General features: G+C 43.4%; 1 protein-coding gene across 1 annotated transcript in view; it reads right to left on the bottom strand.

Moving 5' to 3' along the window:
• NUP205 (nucleoporin 205kDa) overlaps positions 1-23,535 on the bottom strand; it is a 71,477-nt gene that overhangs the window by 35,120 nt on the left and 12,822 nt on the right. The window contains exons 4-15 of the mRNA XM_006887147.1: positions 22,730-22,874; positions 21,680-21,839; positions 21,099-21,327; positions 17,964-18,128; positions 14,066-14,241; positions 12,086-12,202; positions 11,805-11,942; positions 8,521-8,671; positions 5,287-5,492; positions 4,349-4,531; positions 3,391-3,441; positions 2,598-2,807 (exon numbers count right to left, since the gene is read on the bottom strand). Of these exons, the coding sequence (XP_006887209.1) occupies positions 2,598-2,807; positions 3,391-3,441; positions 4,349-4,531; positions 5,287-5,492; positions 8,521-8,671; positions 11,805-11,942; positions 12,086-12,202; positions 14,066-14,241; positions 17,964-18,128; positions 21,099-21,327; positions 21,680-21,839; positions 22,730-22,874 (1,931 nt within the window). The remainder of the gene's footprint in view (positions 1-2,597; positions 2,808-3,390; positions 3,442-4,348; positions 4,532-5,286; positions 5,493-8,520; positions 8,672-11,804; positions 11,943-12,085; positions 12,203-14,065; positions 14,242-17,963; positions 18,129-21,098; positions 21,328-21,679; positions 21,840-22,729; positions 22,875-23,535) is intronic.

Below are 23,535 nucleotides of genomic sequence, written 5' to 3'. Positions count from 1 at the left end.
CCCACCATCCCAGTTACGGTATCAAGCCATTCCATCTGGGGTGCTCCTCTCCTCCATCCTTCCAAGCATGTCCTTCTCCAAAGACTGGTCCCTCCTGGCCATGTGCCCAAAGTATGTGAGCCGGAGCTTCAAAATCCTAGCCTCCAAGGAGAGACGTGGTTTCACCCTCTCCAAGACAGACCTATTAGTTTCCTTGGCGGTCCATGCTATGTTCAAGACTCTTCCCCAGAACCACAATTCAAAGGCATCGATTCTTCTTCTATCCTCCTTAGTCATTATACAGCTCTGGGGCACAGCAAGTAATTGCGAAGACCATGGACTGGATCAGACGCACCTTAGTCTCTAGACTGACATCGTTACCTCTCAGCACTCTGGAAAGGTCCCTGACAGCAGATTTACCTAATGCAGTTCACTTTTGATTTCCTGACTGCTGGTGCCAAGATTGTGGAGCCAAGCAAGCTGTAACTGTCAACAACCACAATCTCCCCTCCATCCATCATGATGCTGCCAACTGGCCCATTTGTATGTACAGTAAAATTAAAACCTTGTTTAAACTCATTGCATAGATTTTTAAATTAGGAATGGTTGGGTAATTTTTTAGAAAATCCTTATTTTCACTGCACATAATTATCAAAATTAAGTGTGGAAACTGAGATTAGTGAGTGAGTTTTTCATATAATTATTACTTTTAAATAACTAGCCTTTTTCATATTGTCTGTCTAGGAAATGTATTTCTCTAAACAGAAAAGACTTATCACTGTAAACTGATGACACTGGATCTAATAAATATGTGCACTGCCTCTACCACAAGGCTCCTTTGTCTAGCTCAGCCCCAGGGCGCCACTGTGCTGAGGAGCTAACACCCTCCCAGGCCAGCCAGGCCTCAAGACGACTTTCAACAGCGAAAAAAATCGACAACATCAAGGGGCCAACGTTTAGGATCAGCATGTCAGAGTGAAATGGCAATCAGGGGTGACCTAGGACAACAGCACTGGCAGCGTGCAGTTACACACGGTGAGAGGCAGCGAGCCCTGCAAGGACATGCGTGGGTTAAGCTTCAAACACTCAGGTCATAATGACCTTTTAAAGAAGGCAAAGACGATGAGTAAGACAAGTGCCAGAAAGGCACCAAGGAAAACCCCAGCGGAACATTTTGTCGAGGTAACCAAGCTCCTTGAGAGCCGTGAGTCATCTGGAATTCAGCCACAAGGCCTAGTGGCTATTGTTGCTCTCGCCCAACCAGAAAATATATGATAGTGAGTAATGCCCACACGTTAACACCACGTATGCCCCTCCCCGTGTTTAGACAATGTATGCTGGTGAGTAGTGCCCACACTTTAACACCACGTATGCCTCCCCTGTGTTCAGCTCAACAACGCAAGCAGCAGAAATTTTAAAGCACTTGTCAAAGACTAGATTTCAGTTATTTGTGATGCATATTAGAAGCAAACAATGTGCAGAATCGTGATGCTGTCTGTTGATGCTGACTGCCGTCTAGTCGAGCACGACTCCTAGTGACTAAGAACAAAAGACTCGATGCCTTGCTATAACTATCATTGTTTCTCCAAGTTTAAAAAGTTTCCATAGGCATGTGCTGTAGGAAGTGGATGCCACTCCTGCTTCCTAACCTGACCTGTGCTGGGAGCTCCACCAAGCACTGTCCACCTTGGCCAATGGCTCTATATGTGCCAACAGTGACATGAAAAAGCACATGAGGGTGGATATAAGTAATGGGTGGATATGGCCACTGAGACCACACACTACAAACATTTTTAAAGAATGTTAAAAAAACTCATCTCATGAGTTAGTTTTTGGCAACAGCATTATGGGTAATATCATTTAAGTTTTCTCTATTAACTGACCCAAATCTGCATAAATTAAATTACATTTAAAATCATTAATACAGAAACAAAAAACCAAAACATTCAGAAAAGAATAAACTAGAAAGATAAAATAGAAATTTCCCTATAAGATACATCCACAGGTATTCTGGGACACAGTAACAGTGTTAGAAACTAAAGTGAATTGTTAGAACCTGAAAGGTCTCTTACATAGCTTAACAGTTAGGAGCTTGGATCTGGAATCAGAGTCCTAGGTTCAAATCATGGTCCTGGACCTTAGACAAGTTCCTTAACTTTGCTACGCTTCCATCCGTGAAATGGGACCATTGATAGTACCCGCCTCACAGTAACACTAGCATTACATAGGATGGTATCTACGATGAGCTCAGGGTAGTGACTTTGGCCTGACCCATGTGTGCCTGCGGGTCAGTCAGGATGGTGCACATGCCCGATGTACAGCAGCACTGCTGCCCGTGAAGCCGCATCGCCACCACCCAGAAGCAGTGCTACAGCGGGAAGTGTGAACTCACTCCCAGCTCCACCTACGCCATCCCAGTAAGAGGTAGCACCTTTCCAGCAGCCGAGGGTTTGACATTTTGGGTTCCACTTTCAGTCAAACTTTGTCCAACTAAAGACCAAAACAACAGCATCGTACCAACTGAAAAAGTCCTGCTTTGATTCTAAAGCCCAAATTTCTCTCTAATTGCACACATAGTAAGACTATGGAGTTTTAAAAAAGCTTTCCTCTAAACCAACCTTCTCAGCCGCTCTCCGGTAAGCTCTGGTGCGGAATCGGAGGAACACGGAGTCTCTGAGGAACTGCAGGTAAGGGTCAAAGCCTGGAGGCCGCAGCCCAGCGCCCAAGTTCGACGGACAAGAGCTCTCCACCAGGGTGCTGATCAGCTGACAGAACGCCCTCGTCAACGGGTATTCTTCACTCCGAGACTCTATTTCGTTCAGTTCAACCTTTGTAACCAAAGACAGAGAAGGGACAGAAACGTTGGCGGGATAAAACTATTGGTTATAAAGTGCACAGCATTTTGCAGCCATTAACTCATTAATATTGCCATAAAATCACACCACAAAAAGACACATAAAAAAGTACCAACTTGCAATCAGAAGACACAAAAGGATAGTGTCAATCTTTATCAACCCAAAAAGAATTTCAAATTCCAATATACTGCTCCCAACTTTGCATAAAGAGCAGAAAGTATCATTGTTTCTTTAAAAAAGAGAAAAAGCCAGTAGAGGGAGAATAAAATATAAACTAAGATGATTAAGTTCTCCCTTCACATTGACCCACGTATTGAACTTTCCGTCTGGATGTTTGTCGTGGGACATTCTTTTCCAGCTCTGAAACCTTACACATTGTGGATCCTTTCCGTAAGAGCTTCACCTCCATTTCAACTTCAACAGTGACTAAAAAAATCTCTTTAAATGTATTATATTTGAAAATTATAGAAACTCAGTACAGCAACAATCATTTTTCTTAGTCTTATCAAATGAGCATTGTAGAAACAGAGTATTTACACTGAAAGAAAAGCCTTACCTCGATGCCGACAGCTTGCCTCTGACTTGGCATCCTCACCGTCTGCAGTATCTTAACGTGAGAAGAAAGAGATGTCAGGTGCCTTCCTCACTCCTCAGTGACCATCATCTACCTCACCCCAGCATTCACACAGCCAAATGCACCGCCATCAGCAAGGACAATGGAGCAGCCTTCTGTCACGCTTATTACTAACACACATACTTCCCAGAGATCTCTCTCTCTCTCTCTCTCTCTCAGCAATAAAGTATGTGCTCATTTTCCTGTTTTATTTTATCAATTATTAGAATTTCAATTGACAGAAAACTGCCAGTAGAAAAACAGCTAAAAATCAGAAGACTTCTAACATCACAATCAGCCCACTTCCCTCTCACATCTGCATACGAGCATCTCCCAAGTGTCTACAGCCAGAAGCGCCTTCCATTCTGTGGCTCCTTTTTATCCAGGGCCAAGATTATGGACCTAAAAATGAGACCTCATGGAGAGCAAGAAAGATTCCTTGGGCTGCTATTAGAATTTTTGTGCAAATGTAGCACACAGTAGGCCCTTCCTTTAGTAGGACACTATCTGGTGTCAAAGTGAAGCTAGCGATTCTTCAGTCATTTGACAGGGGTAATAGACGGAAGGAACCGAAAGGACAAAGCTACACTGCCACACTTTACAAGAACAGAGGCATTTAAAGGCTTACCCCAGGCTGGCCTTGAAGCCAGACTGAAAGAAACACAGTCTACAGAGAGTTAGATGAAGGACAGTGTCCGCCAGCCTTGGGACACACTCATCTGACCCAAGAGAAAGCCCAAGACTGCACTGTCAGTCCAGGGATTTATTCTCTGCACCAAACTGTAACATTCTAATTAATAAACGCACACACGTACTACAAGTCACGACAGGACACATCTGTGATAGTACACGCCTGATGTTCTGCTTATAAAAACAAACACAAGTGTTCTCCTAACAGTACCTGAGTGTATTCCAGCGACTGCCAGAGGGAAGCGGCGATTTCCGGCGACTTCCCGAAGGCGGTGAGCGTCTTGAGCAGTTCGGCCTTGAGGACGGGCGGGATGCTGCACTGCAGGAGCCCCAGGATCACCACCACCGGGATCCACTGGGGGTGCTCACACAGAGCCAGGCGGGCGTTCTCACTCTGAGAAGGACACAAGGGGAGAATTCATTCAGGCGGGATCATCACCTGCATGGCCAGCACTTCTCCAGAGTGGTCAGAAGGTGAGCACATCCTTAAACAGCACCAGCTGTATGGTGTTCAAGTGGACAAGAGGGGGAGCCCGCACACTGCTTCAGTGCTTAAAGCACAGAGGAGGGACAGTCTGTGGGATTACTGTTAAAGCTACATAAGGAAAACAATACCGAGACAAATGGCATAGGAGCCGCATACATCTTACCACCATTCCTAACACAATGTAATATATAGTGTAATTGACCATACGATAGGGGCTCTGGTGCCTAGTGGTAAGAACTGGCACTGCAATCCCAAAGGATGCGCTTAGAATCCATGCAGGAAGGATTGGCAATCTCCTGTACGATGTACCGCCTCTGAAAACCCACTGGACGGTCAGCTATGGGTCGGTTCTGCCTTGATAGCACACACCAACAACAATAGTGAAGTATTGAAATAAATAGGTTAATACTTATTTAAATAAATAGGTTTTAAAACGTAAATTAATGATAGTAAGACTCACTTCATTCTAACTCGATGAGGAATAATTACTAACTTTATGTTTGGTTCTGTGTGACTAAGTATTGTCAGGAAAACCAAAGCCTTAGAAGACATCCTGACCCGTCAGAAGGAACGTCAGGCTGAGCAACTTAGTTTTGTGCCCTTGAACAAGAGAGAAAAAACGAGAACCGTCTGCATAGACGATATAATGAAAGTACACCTACCCACGTGATGATGGTGCCCGTGAGCTGTAAGAAGGCGATCAGGCCGTCCTGCTCCTTCTGGGTGATGCCGCGGGAAGGCAGGTGACGGTACTGCACGCTGTCGGCGCTGGGGAGGTCCTTGCGGAGGTGCTCATGGTAGAGCATCAGAGAGTGAAAGAAGTGCTCCCAGGACACCGGGCTGCCCCCAGCCCCCTGAATGTTCTCAACTGCAAACAAGCACAGAGAGGCCTCATATATCAAGGGAGTTCTGGTGGCCTAGTGGCAAGAAGCTGCACTGCAATCCCAGAGGCGCGCAGTTCAAATCCACCAGATGCTCTGCTGGAGAAGGAGAGACAATCCCTTCCTGTACCAGTCAGATCCCATTTGACGGTAAACACACACACACAGAGAGGTCTCATGTCAATGCGTTCTAAGGGTCTGCTGGGGGATAAAGAGAGATTGATCTACTTGTTTTGGCATCTTAACAGAGTTCCAATTAGATATCTTTCTAATATCTTTGATATTATCCAGCATCACTTTTCAAATGACAATAACAAGAGAGCTCACAACACTATCTTAATTTATAAACTATAAAATTTATAAGCAGCATTTCAGGAAATCCTCCAAAATAAGAATTATCACTTAAGAAATGTATTAAAAGTGAATTAGAATCAACTAATGCCAAAAGAATGGTTTTGTAATAAAAGTATAGATGTATCTTAAAAAAAAAAACAACAATGTGGCAGACAGGACTGACAGGCCCCAGCTCCCAGCTGGAAACAAAGGAGGACACTTCAATGATTTAGATCCTCCCAGAAGAGCTGTGGGTGAGCATTAACATTACTGGCTGCAACACCTCCATGATACATCTTCAAGTATATGAACATGTACGGCCAAGCACAATCAATAAGAGTGCATCTAAATTCCAAAATCAATCTCCATAATAGTCTATGTGTTTCCTACTGCCAAAGGGGCCCTTTAGAGTAGTGAGAGAAGATCTTCACCCTGAAACCCACAGCGTCCCTTTTCAGCAGGAAGTAGCTAAGAGAATACGCCATCCCCTTTTCCTTATGAATCAGGGTGAAGTGATAGGGAATGGCAAAGGACACACTGACAAAGGAGATTAATCAGAACTGGCTTTGACAAACACAGTGGCAATTGGACAATTAAAACGGACATTGGGGGGGAAGAAGAACGAACTGGGGAGGAGGGTAGAGAAAACGGTGCAACAATGAATGAATGAAAACCCAAAATCTCTGTAAATGTTCATTAAAACTAAAAAAATTAAAAAAAAGAAAAAGTGAATTAGAATCCCTTGGTGAACCAGAAGCTTGGAGGAATTTTTCCTTGGAACTAAGAACGTGGTGTGAGTCCGTGAGAGGGGCAGCTGGGTGAGATACACAGGTGCCACACACAGGTGCCCCGAGAACAGACCTGTCGATCCACTTTTGAAAATCTAGCCATTCAACAGTCTAGAGACTTTGTGGAGCCATGGGAGAACGCCTGAAACTGTGCCTGCGAGGACATCTTTAAACCTTACACCAAAAATACCTCTCCCCGTCTCCTTACAGCCACATGGTTTACCATCACTAGTGGTGAAGGGGGGAAAAGTCTTGGGAATTGTGCTCTTGAAGAACTGTTGACTGGCATAAAAGTGACAATAGCAACCTGAAAGACTAGACGGGAACCTTCCAAGACGGTGAGTTTATGGGATGAGAAATAACTCAGGGAAAAAGGATGCGGGTGGCTGCACAGATGAGCGTCATCGCCGTCACTACAGAGCACACGCACAAACAGCAGAACTGGTGTGTGTTTTGCTAAACACCAACAAAATGCAATTTTTAAAAAGCTATAGGATATTTGCTTGGCTCCGGAAACTCTATGTACAATGCTCAGGCCTTTCGTTCACAGGGTCGCTATGAGTCATCTATGACTCGACGGCACCTAACAACAACAACAACATGGACATTTGCAGTACTTACTCTAACATACAGACTGGTAACTGGCTTTAAGCATGAGACAGTGCCCACGTGCATGAAAAAGGAAATGACTGTGGCAGGAGTTGCCGTCCTGCTCCTCAGGAGTGAGCCTTGTGCCACCCAGCTGGTAATCAGACTGGGCAATTCCAGAACAAAGACTGAGGCCAAGCCCCAAAGACGAGAAGGCTACACTCTAGATATGTCAACCACAAGTCCCCATGGCGTGACAAATACTGGGGACGAAAGCATAGCAGACAGGACAGAAAAACTGACCACAGTCCCAACCCCAGCCTCAGGGCTCAGCACAGCTTGATTCCAGCCACGACCGGCCAGTAGCCTGTGAACTTAGGGAAATCACTTCACTTCTCTCAGGTTCTTTCTGGGAAAATGAAAACAGGAATATCTACCTAATAATGCAGGCACTTAAACATTTCTTTTTCCTCCTCTCTGCAGTGCTTTGAGTTTAACCAGACCCAAATCTGAACATTAAATAAGCAAACTAGATGACTTGAGAGGAAAATTCTTAAGTATAAAAATGTCAAAGGCAAATTTTCTAAAAAATTCATGCAAATAAAAGAAACCAATTTTTTGCAGCTAAGCTATACTTTGCATTGTACAACCACAGACTTGTCCTTAAAAATGCATGACTTAGGGGAGCTCTGGTGACCTGGTAGCAAGAAGCTGCATTGCAATCCCAGAGGCTCAAGGTTCAAATCCAACAGATGTTCTGCCGGGGAAGGAGGGATAATCTCCTCCAGCACCAGTCAGATCCAATTCGATGGTGGTACACACACAAAGATAGATAGATAGATAGATAGATAGATAGATAGATAGATAGATAGATAGATAGATTAGATAGATAAATAAATAAATAAATGCATGACTTAGGGAGCTCTGGGGGCCTAGTGGCAAGAAGCTGCACTGCAATCCCAGAGGTATGCAGTTTGAATCCACCAGATGCTCTGCTGGAGAAGGAGGGGCAAGCTCCTCCTGTACCAGTCAGATCTGATTTGACGGTACACACAAAAAAAAATAATAAATTTTAAAAAAACTTTAAAAATGCATGACTTAAAAAAAAATAATGCATGACTTGTTAACATGGTCCATATTTCATAAAGCAGAATGGAAAATTCCCCAGGTTACATGACAATTGTGGTCTCACTGTACACGAAGCCACCAGGACACTTCCACCCCCTTCTTCTTATGAATCCATCATAAACAAGCCGCATTCTGGACCAGATAAAGCTGCTGAGCTCAGAGTGAACAACAAACTCACCATGACTGCCACCGTTGACCTTGAGTAGGCTGAAACAGTAGTGGGCGCACTGGGGCCCGCTGGCCAGCCCCCGGAGCATCTTCAGATAAGGAATATAAATGGTTGGAGGCAACAGGTCACCCATCTGCCTAACGAACTTTGATAAGACAACCTAAAATTAAAAAACAACCAAAGATGTGTATATATGAGAAAGGATATATGTGTACATATACATATTTCTTAACATAAAGGCAACAAAGATTGGGTTGTACAATTTGTTTGGCGGGGGGGGGTGAGAGAAATTGAAAGAATTTGTTCAAATTTGTATTTGAATTTTGTAAATAAACTGTTGTTGTTGTTATGTGCCGTTGAATCACTTGCAACTCACAGCGACCCTATGTACAACAGCCCTAAACTCTCCTCTGTCCTGTGCCAATCACGCTGTCTCCAATACACCGATCCCGATTACCCCAGTCACTGAATCAATCCACCTCACAGAGGGCCTTCCTCTCCTGCATCATCCCTCCACCATCCCAAGCATGATGTCCTTCTCCAAGGACCGGTCTCTCCTCACAACATGTCCAAAGTATGTTAGACGGAGCCTCAGAATCCTTGCCTCCAAGGAGCCACCCAGTTTAACCCTCTCCAGGACAAATCTGTTTGTTTTCCTAGCAGTCCATGGTATTCTCAATACTCTTCTCCAGCACCACAACTCAAAGGCATCAACTTTCCTCCTATCCTCCCTAGTGACTGTCCAACTCTCTGATGCATAACAAGTGATTGCAAAGACCATGGCCTGTATCAGATGCACCCTTCATCTCCAGAGAGACACCACTGCTCTTCAGTACTTTGGAGAGTCCCCAAAAGCAGACTTTCCCATCGCAATACATCTTTTAATTTCCTGGCTGCTGGTGCCAGGAGTGTTGACTGTGGAGCCAAGCAAACGAAAGCTGTGAATAATCTCAATCTCTTCACCATCCATCATGACGCTGCCAATTGGTCCAGTGGTGAGAATCTTTGTCTTCTTGACATTGAGCCTCAATCCATATTGAAGGCTGCAGTCCTTGACCCTCTGCAGCAAGCGCTTCAGGTCCTCCTCAGTTTCAGCAAGGGTTATGTCATCTGCATAACGCAGACTGTTGATAGATCTTCCACCCATCCTGATACCGCCTTTCTCCTAATAGAGCCCAGCCTCCCGGATAATCTGTTCTGCATACAGGTTGAAAAGGTATGGAGACAAGACACATCCTTGGTGTACGCCTTTCCCAATTTTGAACTATGCAGTGTTTCCTTACTCTGTTCTAATGACTGCCTCTTGGCCCAAGTATAGGTTTCTCATTAGCATGATCAAGTGTTCTGGGATTCCCATTCTTCTCCAAAAAAAAAAAGACAACGAATTAAAAAAGTAAGAATCTCACCGAAGACAAAAATAATCTGAAGTCCTTACTTATGAAAAACTGAGATTTTTTTCAAGTTTGTCACCAACAAATACTATTAACACAGTACTTTTTTTTTTTTTAAAAAGCACATTATTTCTTTCAAAGTATTTCAATGTCACAAAACATAAAACTACTCACACTTTAAATACAGGGAACTGAAGTAACTTATTCATCTAAAGTTAACCAGCAAACTCAAAGGTATTCTTAGAACCTACAGTCGGTTCATAAACCTTAGTTGAATTTAGCATAAAGAGGCCACAAACCCATGACCACTTTTGGATATCCTATTCTTTCTGTTTTCTGCTTCCTGAAAATACCTACCACGTTCACACATTCTTGTCTTCTACATTCACTTCTTAAACTTTTTCCTTCTTCTTAGCTTAGGGCATAAATCTATTATCTACAACTAAATAAATTTTCAGATTGTTGAATTCAGAGAGTTGGAACTCCAAGCTGAATATGGTAAGAGCTTTCTGGAAATTCTGGCTGAATCTTTCAGGTGCAACAATGGTTTGTGATTATGGAGGAAAACAATCATATCTGAAACAGCTACTCACAACTAGCCAGGACTGAAATGCCAACGAAGCCTGTGTTTTATTTTCTTTTTAAAAAGCACAACAGCAAAACAGAAATAGTACAAACAACGAAGCAAAGTATTAGAAGTATTAGACGAAGCAAAGTTGGGAAGATGATGGAGGCTGTACATTAAGACGTTAGGTGATTGTAATTGTTCTCTATCGTTTGTAATTGTTCTTTATCTTTTGAAATTTTTCATAAAAGAAAGACCAGAAAATGTTAAATTATGGGACAAGTCATCATTCAAAATCTATTTTTAAGGTGGAACAAATGAAATTTTTAAAAAAATTAAGACAGGCTCCATCTAACATACTTTGGACATGTTGTGAGGAGAGACCGGTCCTTAGAGAGGGACATCATGTTTGGGAGGGTGGAGGGACAGCGCAGGAGGGGAAGACCCTCTATGAGGTGGATTGATTCAGTGACTGGGGTAATCGGGATGGGAGTGTCAGAGACAACGCGATTGGCACAGGACAGAGTGGAGTTTAGGGCTGTTGTACAAAGGGTTGCTATGAGTCGCAAGCGACTTGACGGCACATAACAACAACAACAACATTTTAAAGAAAAAAATGGCTTTTGACCGCAGGTTATATAACAAAACTTATATACAGCATGAAAGCCTCTAGGACAGGAATCAAAATGTCAAGATTGAGGCAGCAATCCTTCTGCTTTGTTTGCCTCTGGCTCATCAGACTGTCGTTAGTTCAGGGTAGAAAACGCACTGCTCACTGAATAACTCCCAGGCCCCGTGCCCCATTCCTCACTCACATGCCCCTCTTCCACACTCATACATCTCCTCTGCTATCTTCCCTAACGCAGGAAGAGAGACGCATAACCGCCAGAGTTTATTGAAGGCAAACAAAAAGTATCAGTAAACTTAAATCAGTGACACATCAAGAACCTGGCTTTGTGGGAGCTCAGGTGGCCTAGTGGCAAGACGCTGCACTGTAATCCCAAAGGCATGTGGTTCGGATCCACCAGCTGCTCTGCTGGAGAAGGAGGGACAATATCGTCCTGTACCAGTCAGATCTGATTTGACAGTACATGCACATCAAATAATAAAAAATTTTAAAAAAATACATAAATAGAAAAGAACCTAGCCTCGAATGAGTCAAACACATAGCTAGTGTCTAATAAAAGTCTAGACTACATGAACTCCAAAATGCTCAGAATTTCATTTTAAGGACTTCCAATTTTCTTAAATGGAATGATCAAGTGCTGGTTTCTGAAAGAAGGACTTCTCTAGAGGCTCAGTAACCACCCCATAAAAGAGAGCAAAGGAGCACTGACCTGGCGCTGTGGGGGCCGCTGATGGGCCACCCCGAGGTAGGAGCCCAGGATGGTGGAGGTCTGAAGCGGCTCGGAGGGGCACCAGTACTCCAGGGCCAGCTCCAAGTTGAAGGAGTTCTTTTTATACAGCTCACCAATCTGCAAACAGGAAGCAAAGTCACAGTGGGGAAGCATCTGTACTCTTTACATCACTTTTAAATGAAAAAGTCCATTTTCAATCCCAGTCCCTGTGGAGTTAAGACGTTACACCGGAAGCTCAACTCTCCGGTCTGCCGGCTTACCAGGAGCATCAAGTGTTCGAGATCCCGGCGAAGGGAGACAGGAGGCTCATTGCCCATCTGCACACTCATGTGAATCATTCGAGCATCTTCATCGGCCCGGTTCCGCAACTGCTTCACCTAGTCAATACGTCAGACGTGGTTTAAAGAGACAAGTTTATTACATATGAGTCACTAACAATAAAATCAGGCAGGCGAGACGTGACTCACAGAAAAACAATGCCTATGTATCTATTCTACATTAATGATGCAAAGGACACAGAAAATTGGGGGGAGAGATGAATCAAGAGACGAGAAGAGACCATGAACGTCCGCCCACATACCGAAGGGTCAACCAGTTTCTGACAAGGAGCCACAGTGATTCAATGGCAGTCTTTTCAACAATTAGACATCCGTTTGCAAAAAATAAACCTTGACCCACCTCATATACAAAATTCATTCAAAACCAAACATAGGTCTAACTGAAAGTCTAAAAGCTACAAAGTCTACAATATCTGTGATTGATGGTAGGCAGATGCAACAAGTTGTTGTTGTTGTTTGATGCCGTCGAGTCGAAGACGACTCACAGCGACCCTGTGAACGAACAGCCTGAGCACTGTTCGTACATAGAGTTTCCGGAGGCAAACCATTTCGGAAGTGGATGCCGCTCCTGCTTCCAGGGCAACAAGTAGAAGGAGGAAAAAGTGTGATACATTGGACATCATTTTTAAAAGAACGGTTTGCACTTTAAAAGATACTATTAAGCCTTTATCTGTTTATCTTTCCATAATCAAAGTCCTCCCTGGTCTATTAACTAGGAAAAGCTTTAACTTTCCTCAGATGTAAAATCAAAGGGTTAGCAAGACTTCTTCCTATTAGAAAATGCCAGGACTACCAAGCCCTTCCACACTGCTGGCTGAGGTCTCAATTTACCTGTCAGTCCTCTGTGGTTATTCCAGCCCTAAGAGAGTGAGTTACCGTCACCCTAAAAACAAAGCCATGTCACTACTGCCTCCACCTCATTCACCTACTACATCTTCCTATACTGCCCTGTGTCTGTGTCTTATCACCCCAGCTAGGTTACAGAGTCTTGGTTGGAAGTGAACAAGTACTCTGCTTTTTTTCTCTTCTTCACACGTACTATAATACCTGGAATGCAGGGCAAACTCAAGACACATTTGCTTCATTAAATAATGCAGAAGTACCTCACTGTATGATGGTTCTAATTCCCAGTCCTTTTCCACCTATCCTGTGTTTTTCAAGAGGTCTGGTATCAGAACTGTGTGAAAGCGCTACAAGTATACAACCATCAGGATATTTTTTATACCATCAAGGTATTGGTTTTATTTACACAGCTTTCCTCTCGTTTACCTCCTGCCACTATGGTGAGGGTCTCTCTTGCCACGAGCACACGGAGGGGAGCGTGCACTGTGAAGAGACCGTTTTCTGAGTCTGTTACAGCGTAAGCCCTCAATTCAATGAGCAGTCTTTGCATTAGTTTCTTCTTGCCACTAGGCCACCAGAGCTCCCCCTGCATTAGTTTCTTAACCCATTGCTTCACACGCACCTAGGCCAAAACCACACAGACACTACAATTAAGGGTCTAACCAAGACTAGGAGATGTGGAAGCTGGAGGATTCCTATTGTCTTTTATAAGTCATGCATTAAGATATTGAGTAAGGCCAACCTTAGCATTGACTCTAAGAGTTTAAATTCTCCATTCATAAAACCTTTTCCATTTTACCTGTCACTTCCTGAGTCTCATTCACTCTCTGTGACAAATGTTTCCTCCTATCACCTCATTCTCCGTTAACAGGTTTTGTATCATTGTACGTGTGTGAATCACAAACTAACTAAACAAAAAGCTTCACAGATTAAAACACTGAAAATTACTGTCAAACTTGAGTCTGTGCCTAAGGGTTTTATTAGTTTCTGAAACATAAACTTGGTCAATCAGGCCCGTTGTAAATAACCCAAGAATTCCACTGCCTGCAGGGGACTTACCTTCATCGGCATCAGTGCGAGGAAATCTGTGATGAGATTGTGCATTCTCCGGATATAAAACTCCTCCTGGAAGAAGCTCTCCGAGGCGACCACAGACTCCGTGAGGAACAGGAAAACACCGTCAGAGATGGCAAGCTCCGCCATGGCCTCGTCTGCTTCCGTGAACTCGGCCAGCGCTGGGGAGGCATTCAGAAAAACATTACATGGGGGAGACCTCACTGACCCAGATTACAGCACCTCGTAGTGGTCTGCTGCTGGTTCAAAATCCAGCTCTTTCCCCAACCTCCCAGCATGTGCTACACATAAAATGAGGCTGTGTAGAACTCTAATAGACCCACACACCCCAGGAGAGAACTAGAAGAATTACATTAGAGAAAAAATGCCCTTCATATTGTGATGGTCAATGAAAATTACTTAGGCGAAGAATGAGGTAACAGGGCTGTGTCCAAACGGTACCATGCTCAAGTAAGGCTGAGACACTGACCTCTGTGGGTCAGTCAGAAAGAAGGCTCCAGAATGAAGGACAAAACCCTAACATAACCGTTTGGTAATTTAGTGACGAAGTAACTAAAACTGGAAAACTAAATCTTAAGAACAGATTGTTCTAACTTATCAATCTGCTTTTTAACTTTTTAATTGGAAATATTCAAATACATCTAAAAATAGGCTAGTATAAAGGAACGCTACACACCCATCTCTGTCACTTCCCCACTATCAACTGAAGGCTCTCATTTCATCTCTACCGCCCTTTTATCATTTCACCCACAAATATTTCCGTATATACCTCAAAGATAAATTAAGGACAAAACAAAAATAAATCCACATTCACGCACACCAGCTCATTAACATATTTTAAAAAGCAAACAATTGTTTCATATCAAATAGTGGGCAAATTTCCAATTGGTTCATAAATATCAAGAAAAGCTTTGCTTTAGATTTAGCGTGCTGTTTGTGAGAAGGTTCAGGAATACAGGGAGGCCAGAAGAGTCTCAATCAGAGCAAAGTGGAGTTTGTTCCTCTTTTCAGGTGTATTCTCATTTTAAAGTAATTCCACCATATCTTTCCATTCCATGTACAGTTAGTTTCTTAATTCTTATCATGACTAATAATGGCAACATTAATTAATATTGTTAATATGATTAGTTTAATCTTTTACTTGTTTTGGAAATACTAGAATTAAAACTGCAAGATGATCCATCTATAAACTATTTCTAGATGTGTATTTAGATGATAAAAACAGCATCAATATCTTAATATAAATTATGTTCTAATATTTAAAAAGTATGTTAGGATATTACAAAATGTGTTACTATAAATTGTGGTATTTCCAAACATATTTTTTTTTATAATTTGAGAATGTAACTAACATGCCCAATGAATTTTTTTCAAAAATTCATAAAGGGAATAGGAAAGAATTTTTCAAAAGTGTGATTTTTTGTTAAAGTTGTCATAACTGCCAAAAGGTAGAAATGAGTCAAGCACTCCGCAATGAATGAAAGGGAAAACCAACGTAGAGCGTCCATACGGTGCACTGTTATTTACCCACAAGAGATGGGCTCATTCCTGACATGTCACAGTTGGGATAAGCAAGCATTATGCTGAGTGAAGTCAGTCAGACTCAAAAGAACAGACAGTGCTTGATCCCACTTGTGAACTCTCTACGTACAGAGAAAAGATTCAGGTTTATCAGTGGTTACCAGGAGCTCGGAGGAAGTACGAGTGGGAGCTATCGAAGAGGAGGAACTGAGTTTCTGTTGATGAAAACGTTCAGAAATGGACAGCAACCATGATACCACAAGACGGCGACTGTAACTACTGTCACTGAACTGTGCATTAAAAGTTATTAAGGTAACTTTTTGTTATGTGTATTTCATTGCATTTACAAGTAGAGGGAGGAGGGAAAACCACACACACATGTCTAGATTATCTCAAGAAGTCTACCATTGAGGATAAGCTACTCCTCTTTTCTGGAGATTTTGAAAGTGAAAATTAACACAGAAAAAATATTTTTATGCTTTCAAAATTTAAATTATAATACCTCCAATTACCCATAGAGATGGGGCTTGAGACCAGGTCTATACCTACAGGTCTATTCTTACCTACTGCACCACAGCAAATTAGCAGATTTTATTCTGTCCTCAAGATTAGGCCAATGGCACAATAAATTGCAGCGTGTGAACTGATTAAATAATACATAACTACTTCAAGCTCTAAAGGGCAATGTGACATCAGAAAAAGCACTGAAATAATCCAAATGAGCATGAAATAACTGCAAAATTGAATCGCCTCTTCAACCACATACTTGTCCTTGACTGTGAGAAATAAAAAACATTATGAAAATTTGGTCCATGAGAGACTCTGAGCTGCCCATACAAGAAAGGCTTTCTCATTAGTAATATTATTGTTATGACAGGAGTCCAGAAAGTAGCACAGTGGAGAGGACTTGGGAGGAGGGATTGAATAACAATGAAAGAATTTTTTTTTTACTTTGCAAAAAGAAAAGTGAATGGGGGGAGGGGTGGGCAGGGAGAAAAGTGCAAAAATGAATGAATGGAAATCCAAAGTCTCTATAAACTTTCATTAAAATCAATTTAAAATAAAATTTTTTAAAAAAGGCTTTCTCTTTAGACCTCTTGAGAACAACTGGACCCTTGGGAACAAGATGTTCTAGAATCACAGAGCTGATAAGATGCTGGAACCTGCCGACAGCCTGGCAGCAGGCAACACTGACGTGTGCGGCAAACTTCAACAAAGTCTTACAGACTGACCTTCAAAACGCAAAGAAATGGCAGTCCTTGAGATTAAAAAACTAGAGAAAAAGCAAATTTCTCCTGTCTTGTCAGGGTGAGACAGAGAGATAAAACTTCCATGTAAACAGAAGATGAGTGTGTGCTGCCTTGTACTGTATGACGGAGAGAGGGTGAGGAACCAGTGAACTACCACACGGATAGTAACAGTCCCCAAATTTCAGGGCCACTCCCACTGGTACAAACCTCTCTTTTCTATTATCCCAAATTTTAAAATACTATTAGTTTTTAATTCAACACAATGTGAAAAGTTTGTTTGTGGGCATAACTAAGAAGGGAATGAATAAAAACGAAAATAGCAGTAATTTTTTAAAAAATATTTAATGCACTGCCTTAATTTACAATTTTAAGTTCTTACTGTGAGGGAGAAGCTTAAAGAGCATTTTTCTAGGGTTAAGAACAGGAGGAACATTAAACGTAACTTTTTTTGGTACTCAGGGGAAATTAATAGGTCTGATGAACCACATTTACTATTCTTTTTGGAGACACCTTTAATAGTTACGTAAGGAGAGACCGGTCCTTGGGGAGGGACAGCATGCTTGGTAGGGTTGAGGGACAGTGCAGGAGGGGAAGGCCCTCTATGAGGTGGATAGATTCAGTGACTGGGGTAATCGGGATGGGTGTGTCAGACGCAGTGCGATTGGCACAGGACAGAGCAGAGTTTAGGGCTGTGGTACATAGGGTCGCTATGAGTCACAAGCAACTCTACAGCACATAACAACAACAAGTATACACAATGTTGCAGTGCATAATTTGCTGGTGCTATCATTCACAAATGTTCACTCACAGACATTTCAAGATTGGATTTTAAAATGATAATAAAATGCAACAATAAAGAAAATTTAAAAAATAAAATCGGTATCTTCAGCTTTCGTCAGACCCAATATACGACTGAATGGTCAGGGAAGTCAGAGTGCAACCCTATCATTAAGTCCGGGACTACTTCTGCATCTCACTCAAGTCTCATTTATTACACTCTAGATGTCTTACTACGTTCACTTTTACACAGTTCAAAAGTAATAACCTTTCCAAGGTATCATTAAACGGTGACATGTTACCTTCCAAAACAAAATTGTCGGCCAACAACTCACCTGTCACATCGGGCAGCTGGGAGATGCCCCTGAGGGCCAGCGCCCAGGCGAGCCTCACGGTGGCCTGCAGGCCGGGCAGCTTCCACAGCTGTGAGTCTTGCAGACGAGAATGAATCGCTGCGATGTACTGTCTGTCCGTCAGGAGCGGCAGCTGAAGGAGCATGTCTGAAACAAAGAGACACCAGTGAACCAAGAGCGAGGGAAGCAAAGCCTCACCCTGCAGATGAGGGAAAGGGTTTGGGCATATCCACCCCCACCGCCGTGACAATACTAATGCCCGGGGTACCAACCAAGACGCTGCTAGAAGGATTTCACACAAATAAAAAGTCAAAGAGAAAATAAACCGTGTCTCCACATTTTCACCACACTATTTTTTGTGATTCATGGATGTGTTCTATAAATAATTAGGAAAAGCATATAAATTCTCAAGTATAAAGCAATGCTATCTAAAGCACATAAGAGTTTCCAACAGCTCCTGAAACACGGCCCTTTGGTTCGGAGGCTCTGGCTCGTGAATTCTAGGACGTCCCGGGTAAGGGGCCTGGCAGCAGGGTTAGTGCTTCCTTCCTCCCTCATCAAGAGCTCGAGGGGCGCCGTGCACAGTGAGCTGCACTGCTCACCTAAAGGCCCGCCTCTCTAGCAGTTCAAATCCAGCAGGGGCTCCAAGGGCGCAGACGGCCAATCTTCTCCCCTGGGGATTTACAGCCCTGGAAATGCAACCCAGGGTCAGCTAGGAGTCAGTGCTGACTCAAGGACAATGACCGGGAGAGTATGATTCTACGTCCTGGCTCAGTGCAGGGTCTGGGGCTGTAAAGGCTGGCAAACTGAGCGGTGGAGGGGGAAGCAGACACCCACAGCACAATAATCGGTCTCTAGTCACCCGGAGCAACAACGGGAAAGGAGCACGAAGAAGACAGAGTCGGGGGCTGAAGGCTTCCATGAGTAACTGCTTCCTTTGCTAGACACTTGGAACGGGCTGCCATTGTCAACATTTTCATCAAAAAGACTCCGAAGAAGAATTCTGATCAAAAAATGGGAAAATGCAGAACAGAACTTCAAATTCTCACGGGTTCTACTGTAGACTTTCAAGGGCCACAGAGACTGGGAGAGTCCCTGAAACTACTGTCTTGAGATCATCCTTAAATCTTAAGGCAAAAATGCTCCCTGAAATCTTGCTGAAACTGAACAATGGTTGGTTCCTAGTAGAAAGGAGTGCCCTGAGCACTGCACTCTGTAAAAGCCATCTACATGGGTTCCCACTGACAAGAGCAGCTGCTGAGATTCGACAGGAATCATGGGGAAGGGCAAGCTGATGTTAATAAGGGAACAAAGAAACAGAGGGCAAGAAGGGTTGTACAATTCAAAGAACGTCTTCAATGCTACTAGATAAATAGTATACATGGAAACTGTCCAACAGGGGTCCGTTTTGCTGTGTGTCAAGAACCCTCGTGGACTGTGGCTACACTCTCAGCTTCTAACCAAAGGCTGGCAGCTGAAACCCACCAGCTGCTACAGTACAGAGGTCTGCTTCTGTGATATTCTGGAAAACACAATGTGGTACTTCCACTCTGTCTCCCAGGGTTGCTAGCACTTGGAATCAATCAACTTAATAGCATTTAGTTTGGTTTTGGGGTTTGCCCTGTGTATTCTAAGATAAATTAAATTCAAAAAGAAAGACAATTTCACGAGACAAAGGACAGCTAGAATTTAAAAGAGCAAACAAAAACGTATCAAAACACAGGATGTGAAATACAAATCTTCCACTCTAACTACAACATAAATGAAACTGCCAGCACGTAATTAAAGGATTGTCCATTCACAGCTCGATTGTATGACGGTGCTTCAAATAAGCAGGCGATTCTAAGCACTATGGTAACAGGGAAAACTACTGGCCACCTAAGAATTAACTTACTCCATTACAGAATGCATTCCTTTCACTATTTTCTCATACTTCCTTTTGATACCAACTTGGGATCCTAGCTCAGGAGTTTCAAACTTTAAACGAAGAGAACCATTTAATTCTGTTTCGAAAGTTTGTCTGCTATCACATGTGTCTTCATACTCAGTTCTGCCATTTATTAATCTGATATACAGAATGACCAACAAGACCTTCCAATCAAAATGCAGTAACACAAGCACCCTAACTTGATACAACTCCAGCCTATGGGAAAGCACGTCATATGTTCACCTACAACACGCTACAGCCGTTCCACACAGCTTGCGAGGATCCCGGTTTATAGCCTCCACTTAAACCATAAAGGACCAGTGTCCAGGGCCTCGTGGCCCTTCCTTAACTCTCCAGCTCACCTGACTCAGCACAGGAAGCCTGGCAAGTGCCCTAGATCTCAGCTCTCTGACACATGCCTCAGTGGGTGACAACTCACTAAGTGTGATTGTAGTTTAAACAATGACTAAGGACAGTCACCAAAAAGAAGTGAGAAACGTACCAAATGAATGATCTGGGTGGTACAACCCACATGGACAGGGGATGACTGCTGAAATTATCAGAAACATTGATGATTTTAAATAGGGATCTTTTTTTTTCTTCTTAAGTAAAGGTCATTTTGATGATTCTATGTTCTAAGTGGCAACAAGACTATCAAGTGAAATTTAAGGTATTTTCTATAAATACCTCACAGAAAATATAAGTCAAAGATGATACATTACTAAATTTATAGTCATGCATTCTGAGAAAAGAAACAAGTACGATGAGCCTGTGTAAATCCTAGTCTTCCAGATCCTTTAACATGTTCCCATTCTAAAAGACAGAAACACCCACCAGTGCTGCAAGTGATTCCACTGTGATCCCTCCCTCCCAATGCTAACCATGGGGGGTGCACGGTCAAGTTAATGCCAACTCTTCACGGCCCCTTCAGGGCAGAACAGAACCCTCATTACAGTTTCTGATGCTGTATATCTTTCCAGGAACAGCCTGTGTCATCTTCTATAAAGTGCTTGTTGGGTTCAAACCACCGACCTTTCAGACAGCAGCTCAAAACTTAACCCACCATGCCACCGGGGCTTCCCAGCTTTTTAAAATGTTAGCAGGTAAACATCACCCTTCTTAAGAGGAAATACCAAGTTTTCATCATTCCAACTTAAGAATGAGAGCATTAATAGTAGAAAGCCCAGTACCATCTCTTTCCTCGCTGCTCTGCTCTATAAAACTGGTATCGAAGCAGTACAGGAGAGCCATGAGAAGAGCCAGGTTCACCGCGTCCAACGAGCCATTAGCTTCCACAGACACTCGTTCCAGGTGGCCAATGAGGAGCAGCGTGTCATCTTTGCCTAGAGGTGACTGGCAAGCCCAGGCAAAAAGGCTTTCGGCCAGGGACTGCCTGCATTCCTTGATGAGATCCGAGACCTAGAAACAAGACAGAAGGTCGTCAGTGAAGCGCAACCACAAGGACACTGGGTCTTACTGCAAAATGTACTTAGAAAGACCGACTGACTAAATCATCATTTCTCCATCACGTGCTCCTGAAATCTCACCGTGGAACTCTGTGCAAATGCTACTGTTTAGTCTTCATTCCTAAGCTGCTAGCTCCTTTATGCAGAAACCATGTTCCTGAAGACCAGATTTCTAAGCCAGTTGTCCAGATTCTTCAATATGTGTGATTACACCTCTTATGCCTCTACTAAAAATATCCCGACTCCCGACTTTCCGGCCCAAGAGTTCCCAGGCAGCCCGCGAACTCCCCTCCCTGAACTCTTACCTCTTTGCGGTGCTTCTCACTGCCCAAGCCTCTCTCGCGCTGAAGTTTCTCAAACTCGTTGTGGACATCAATCTGTGACACCAGGGTTAGTACTTTGTAAGTCAATCCTTGCTCCATCAGCTCATCTGTAAAACGTGTTGCCATGGAAACCAGCTCTGGACTGTAATGAAAAGAAATCAAGCAAACAATGTCATAATGAACAATATTATCTGTAATGACCACGGCAAAGTCTTTCACAGAAACATCGCCTGACTGAAAGCAACCAGGATGGATGACGGCAGCGCCTCATTTCTCATCACTGAGCCCCAGCAGACTTTCATGAGGGAATAACTCCATCATCCTTTATCGGCAAACGATGTAAAATGGGTTTAAACTGCTGTGTCATTCTGGGTACCAGCCAAGAAATAAAAAGATGAGCTGCATTGGGAAAGTCGGCTGTCAGAGACCTCTCCAGAGTACTGAAGAGCAATGATATCAGTACGGAAACTAAGGTGCACCTGATACAGGCCATGGTCTTTGCAATTACTTGTTCAGAGAGCTGGACAATGACTAGGGATCACAGAAGGAGAGTTAATACCTTTGACCTGTGGTGCTGAAGAAGAGTATTGAATATACCATAGACTGCTAAGAGAAATGAAAAGGTTCATCCTGGAGAGGGTGAAGCCAGGCTACTCCTTGGAGGCAAGGACTCTGAAGCTTCGTCTGACATACTTTGGACATGTTGCAAGGAGGGATCAGTCTTTGGAGAGGGACATCATGCTTGGGAGGGTGGAGGGACAGAGGAGAGGAAGACCCTTAAATGAGATGTATTGATTCTGTCACTGGGGTAATGGGGATAGGCATGTAAGAGACAATAAGATTGGCACAGGATAGAGCACGGTTTAGGGCTGCTGTACGTAGGGTCGCTATGAGTTGCAGGAGACTCGATGGCACATAACAGGAACAACAACTAGCATTATACATAGTAAGGGAAAACTTTTGCTATTTCTAAAATGATTCCTTCTTCAAGTAGTTTTGCAGAACCCCTGATACCCTAAGAAGCAAGCATACCTGAGGTCGAGGGTCCACGTCTTCCCTCGTCTCGACTGTATCAAGGTTTTCAGGGAGTTTGCAATGCACCGCTTCCCGTCCCAGTAGAGAAGAACAGCTACTAATCCACGGGTGAGACCAGGGAAATGTGGCTGCTGGTGCTCTCCTACGAAGGGATGTTGTCAAAGAACAAAGTCAAGAAACACACGAGTGATATTTAGGATGACACAAAAACCATGACCCCAAACGTCAGTCCAGACGCTCGGCACCTCCGAGCTGCAGGGCCTGGGAGGGGAGAACACCGAGGATGCTTGACCACTAACCAGAGGGCTGGGGGTTGAAGTGCACCCAGTGTCACCTCAGGAGAGAGGCCTGGTGACCTACGCCTGAAAAAGCAGCTACCCCAAACCTCACGGGCACTGTGAATCAGAGCCAATTTAACAGCAATTGGACTTTGGTTTAAGTGTGCTTTGCTGGAACCATCTATCCACTGCCTACTCTCCCACCACAGCCTCGAGTGGCCCCCCAGTCCAGTCCAGCCCACCCCCAGACACCAGCACACTGCAGGGACCTCGCCTTCTCAGGCTCCCCATTTCACCTAATAGTGACCTCCACTTATTCGGTGAGGCCTGTCTCACAATGGTCAACAGAGTGTCATTTCACTCCAGGCACATTTTACTCTCTTACACACACAGACTCTTTTGAATGCATTTTAACCAGGCTTTTCTAGCAGTATGGCGCTTTCTCAAAAAGTTGCAAATAGAGATACCATTTGACCCAGCAATTCCACTACTGGGAATATACCCTGAAGAGACCATAGCTGACAT

The sequence above is a fragment of the Elephantulus edwardii genome, unplaced genomic scaffold (genome assembly GCF_000299155.1).
Source record: "Elephantulus edwardii isolate Elephantulus edwardi_28Jun2011 unplaced genomic scaffold, EleEdw1.0 scaffold00055, whole genome shotgun sequence".
NCBI lineage: Eukaryota > Metazoa > Chordata > Mammalia > Macroscelidea > Macroscelididae > Elephantulus > Elephantulus edwardii.
This window is presented reverse-complemented; position numbering and strand designations above follow the sequence as displayed.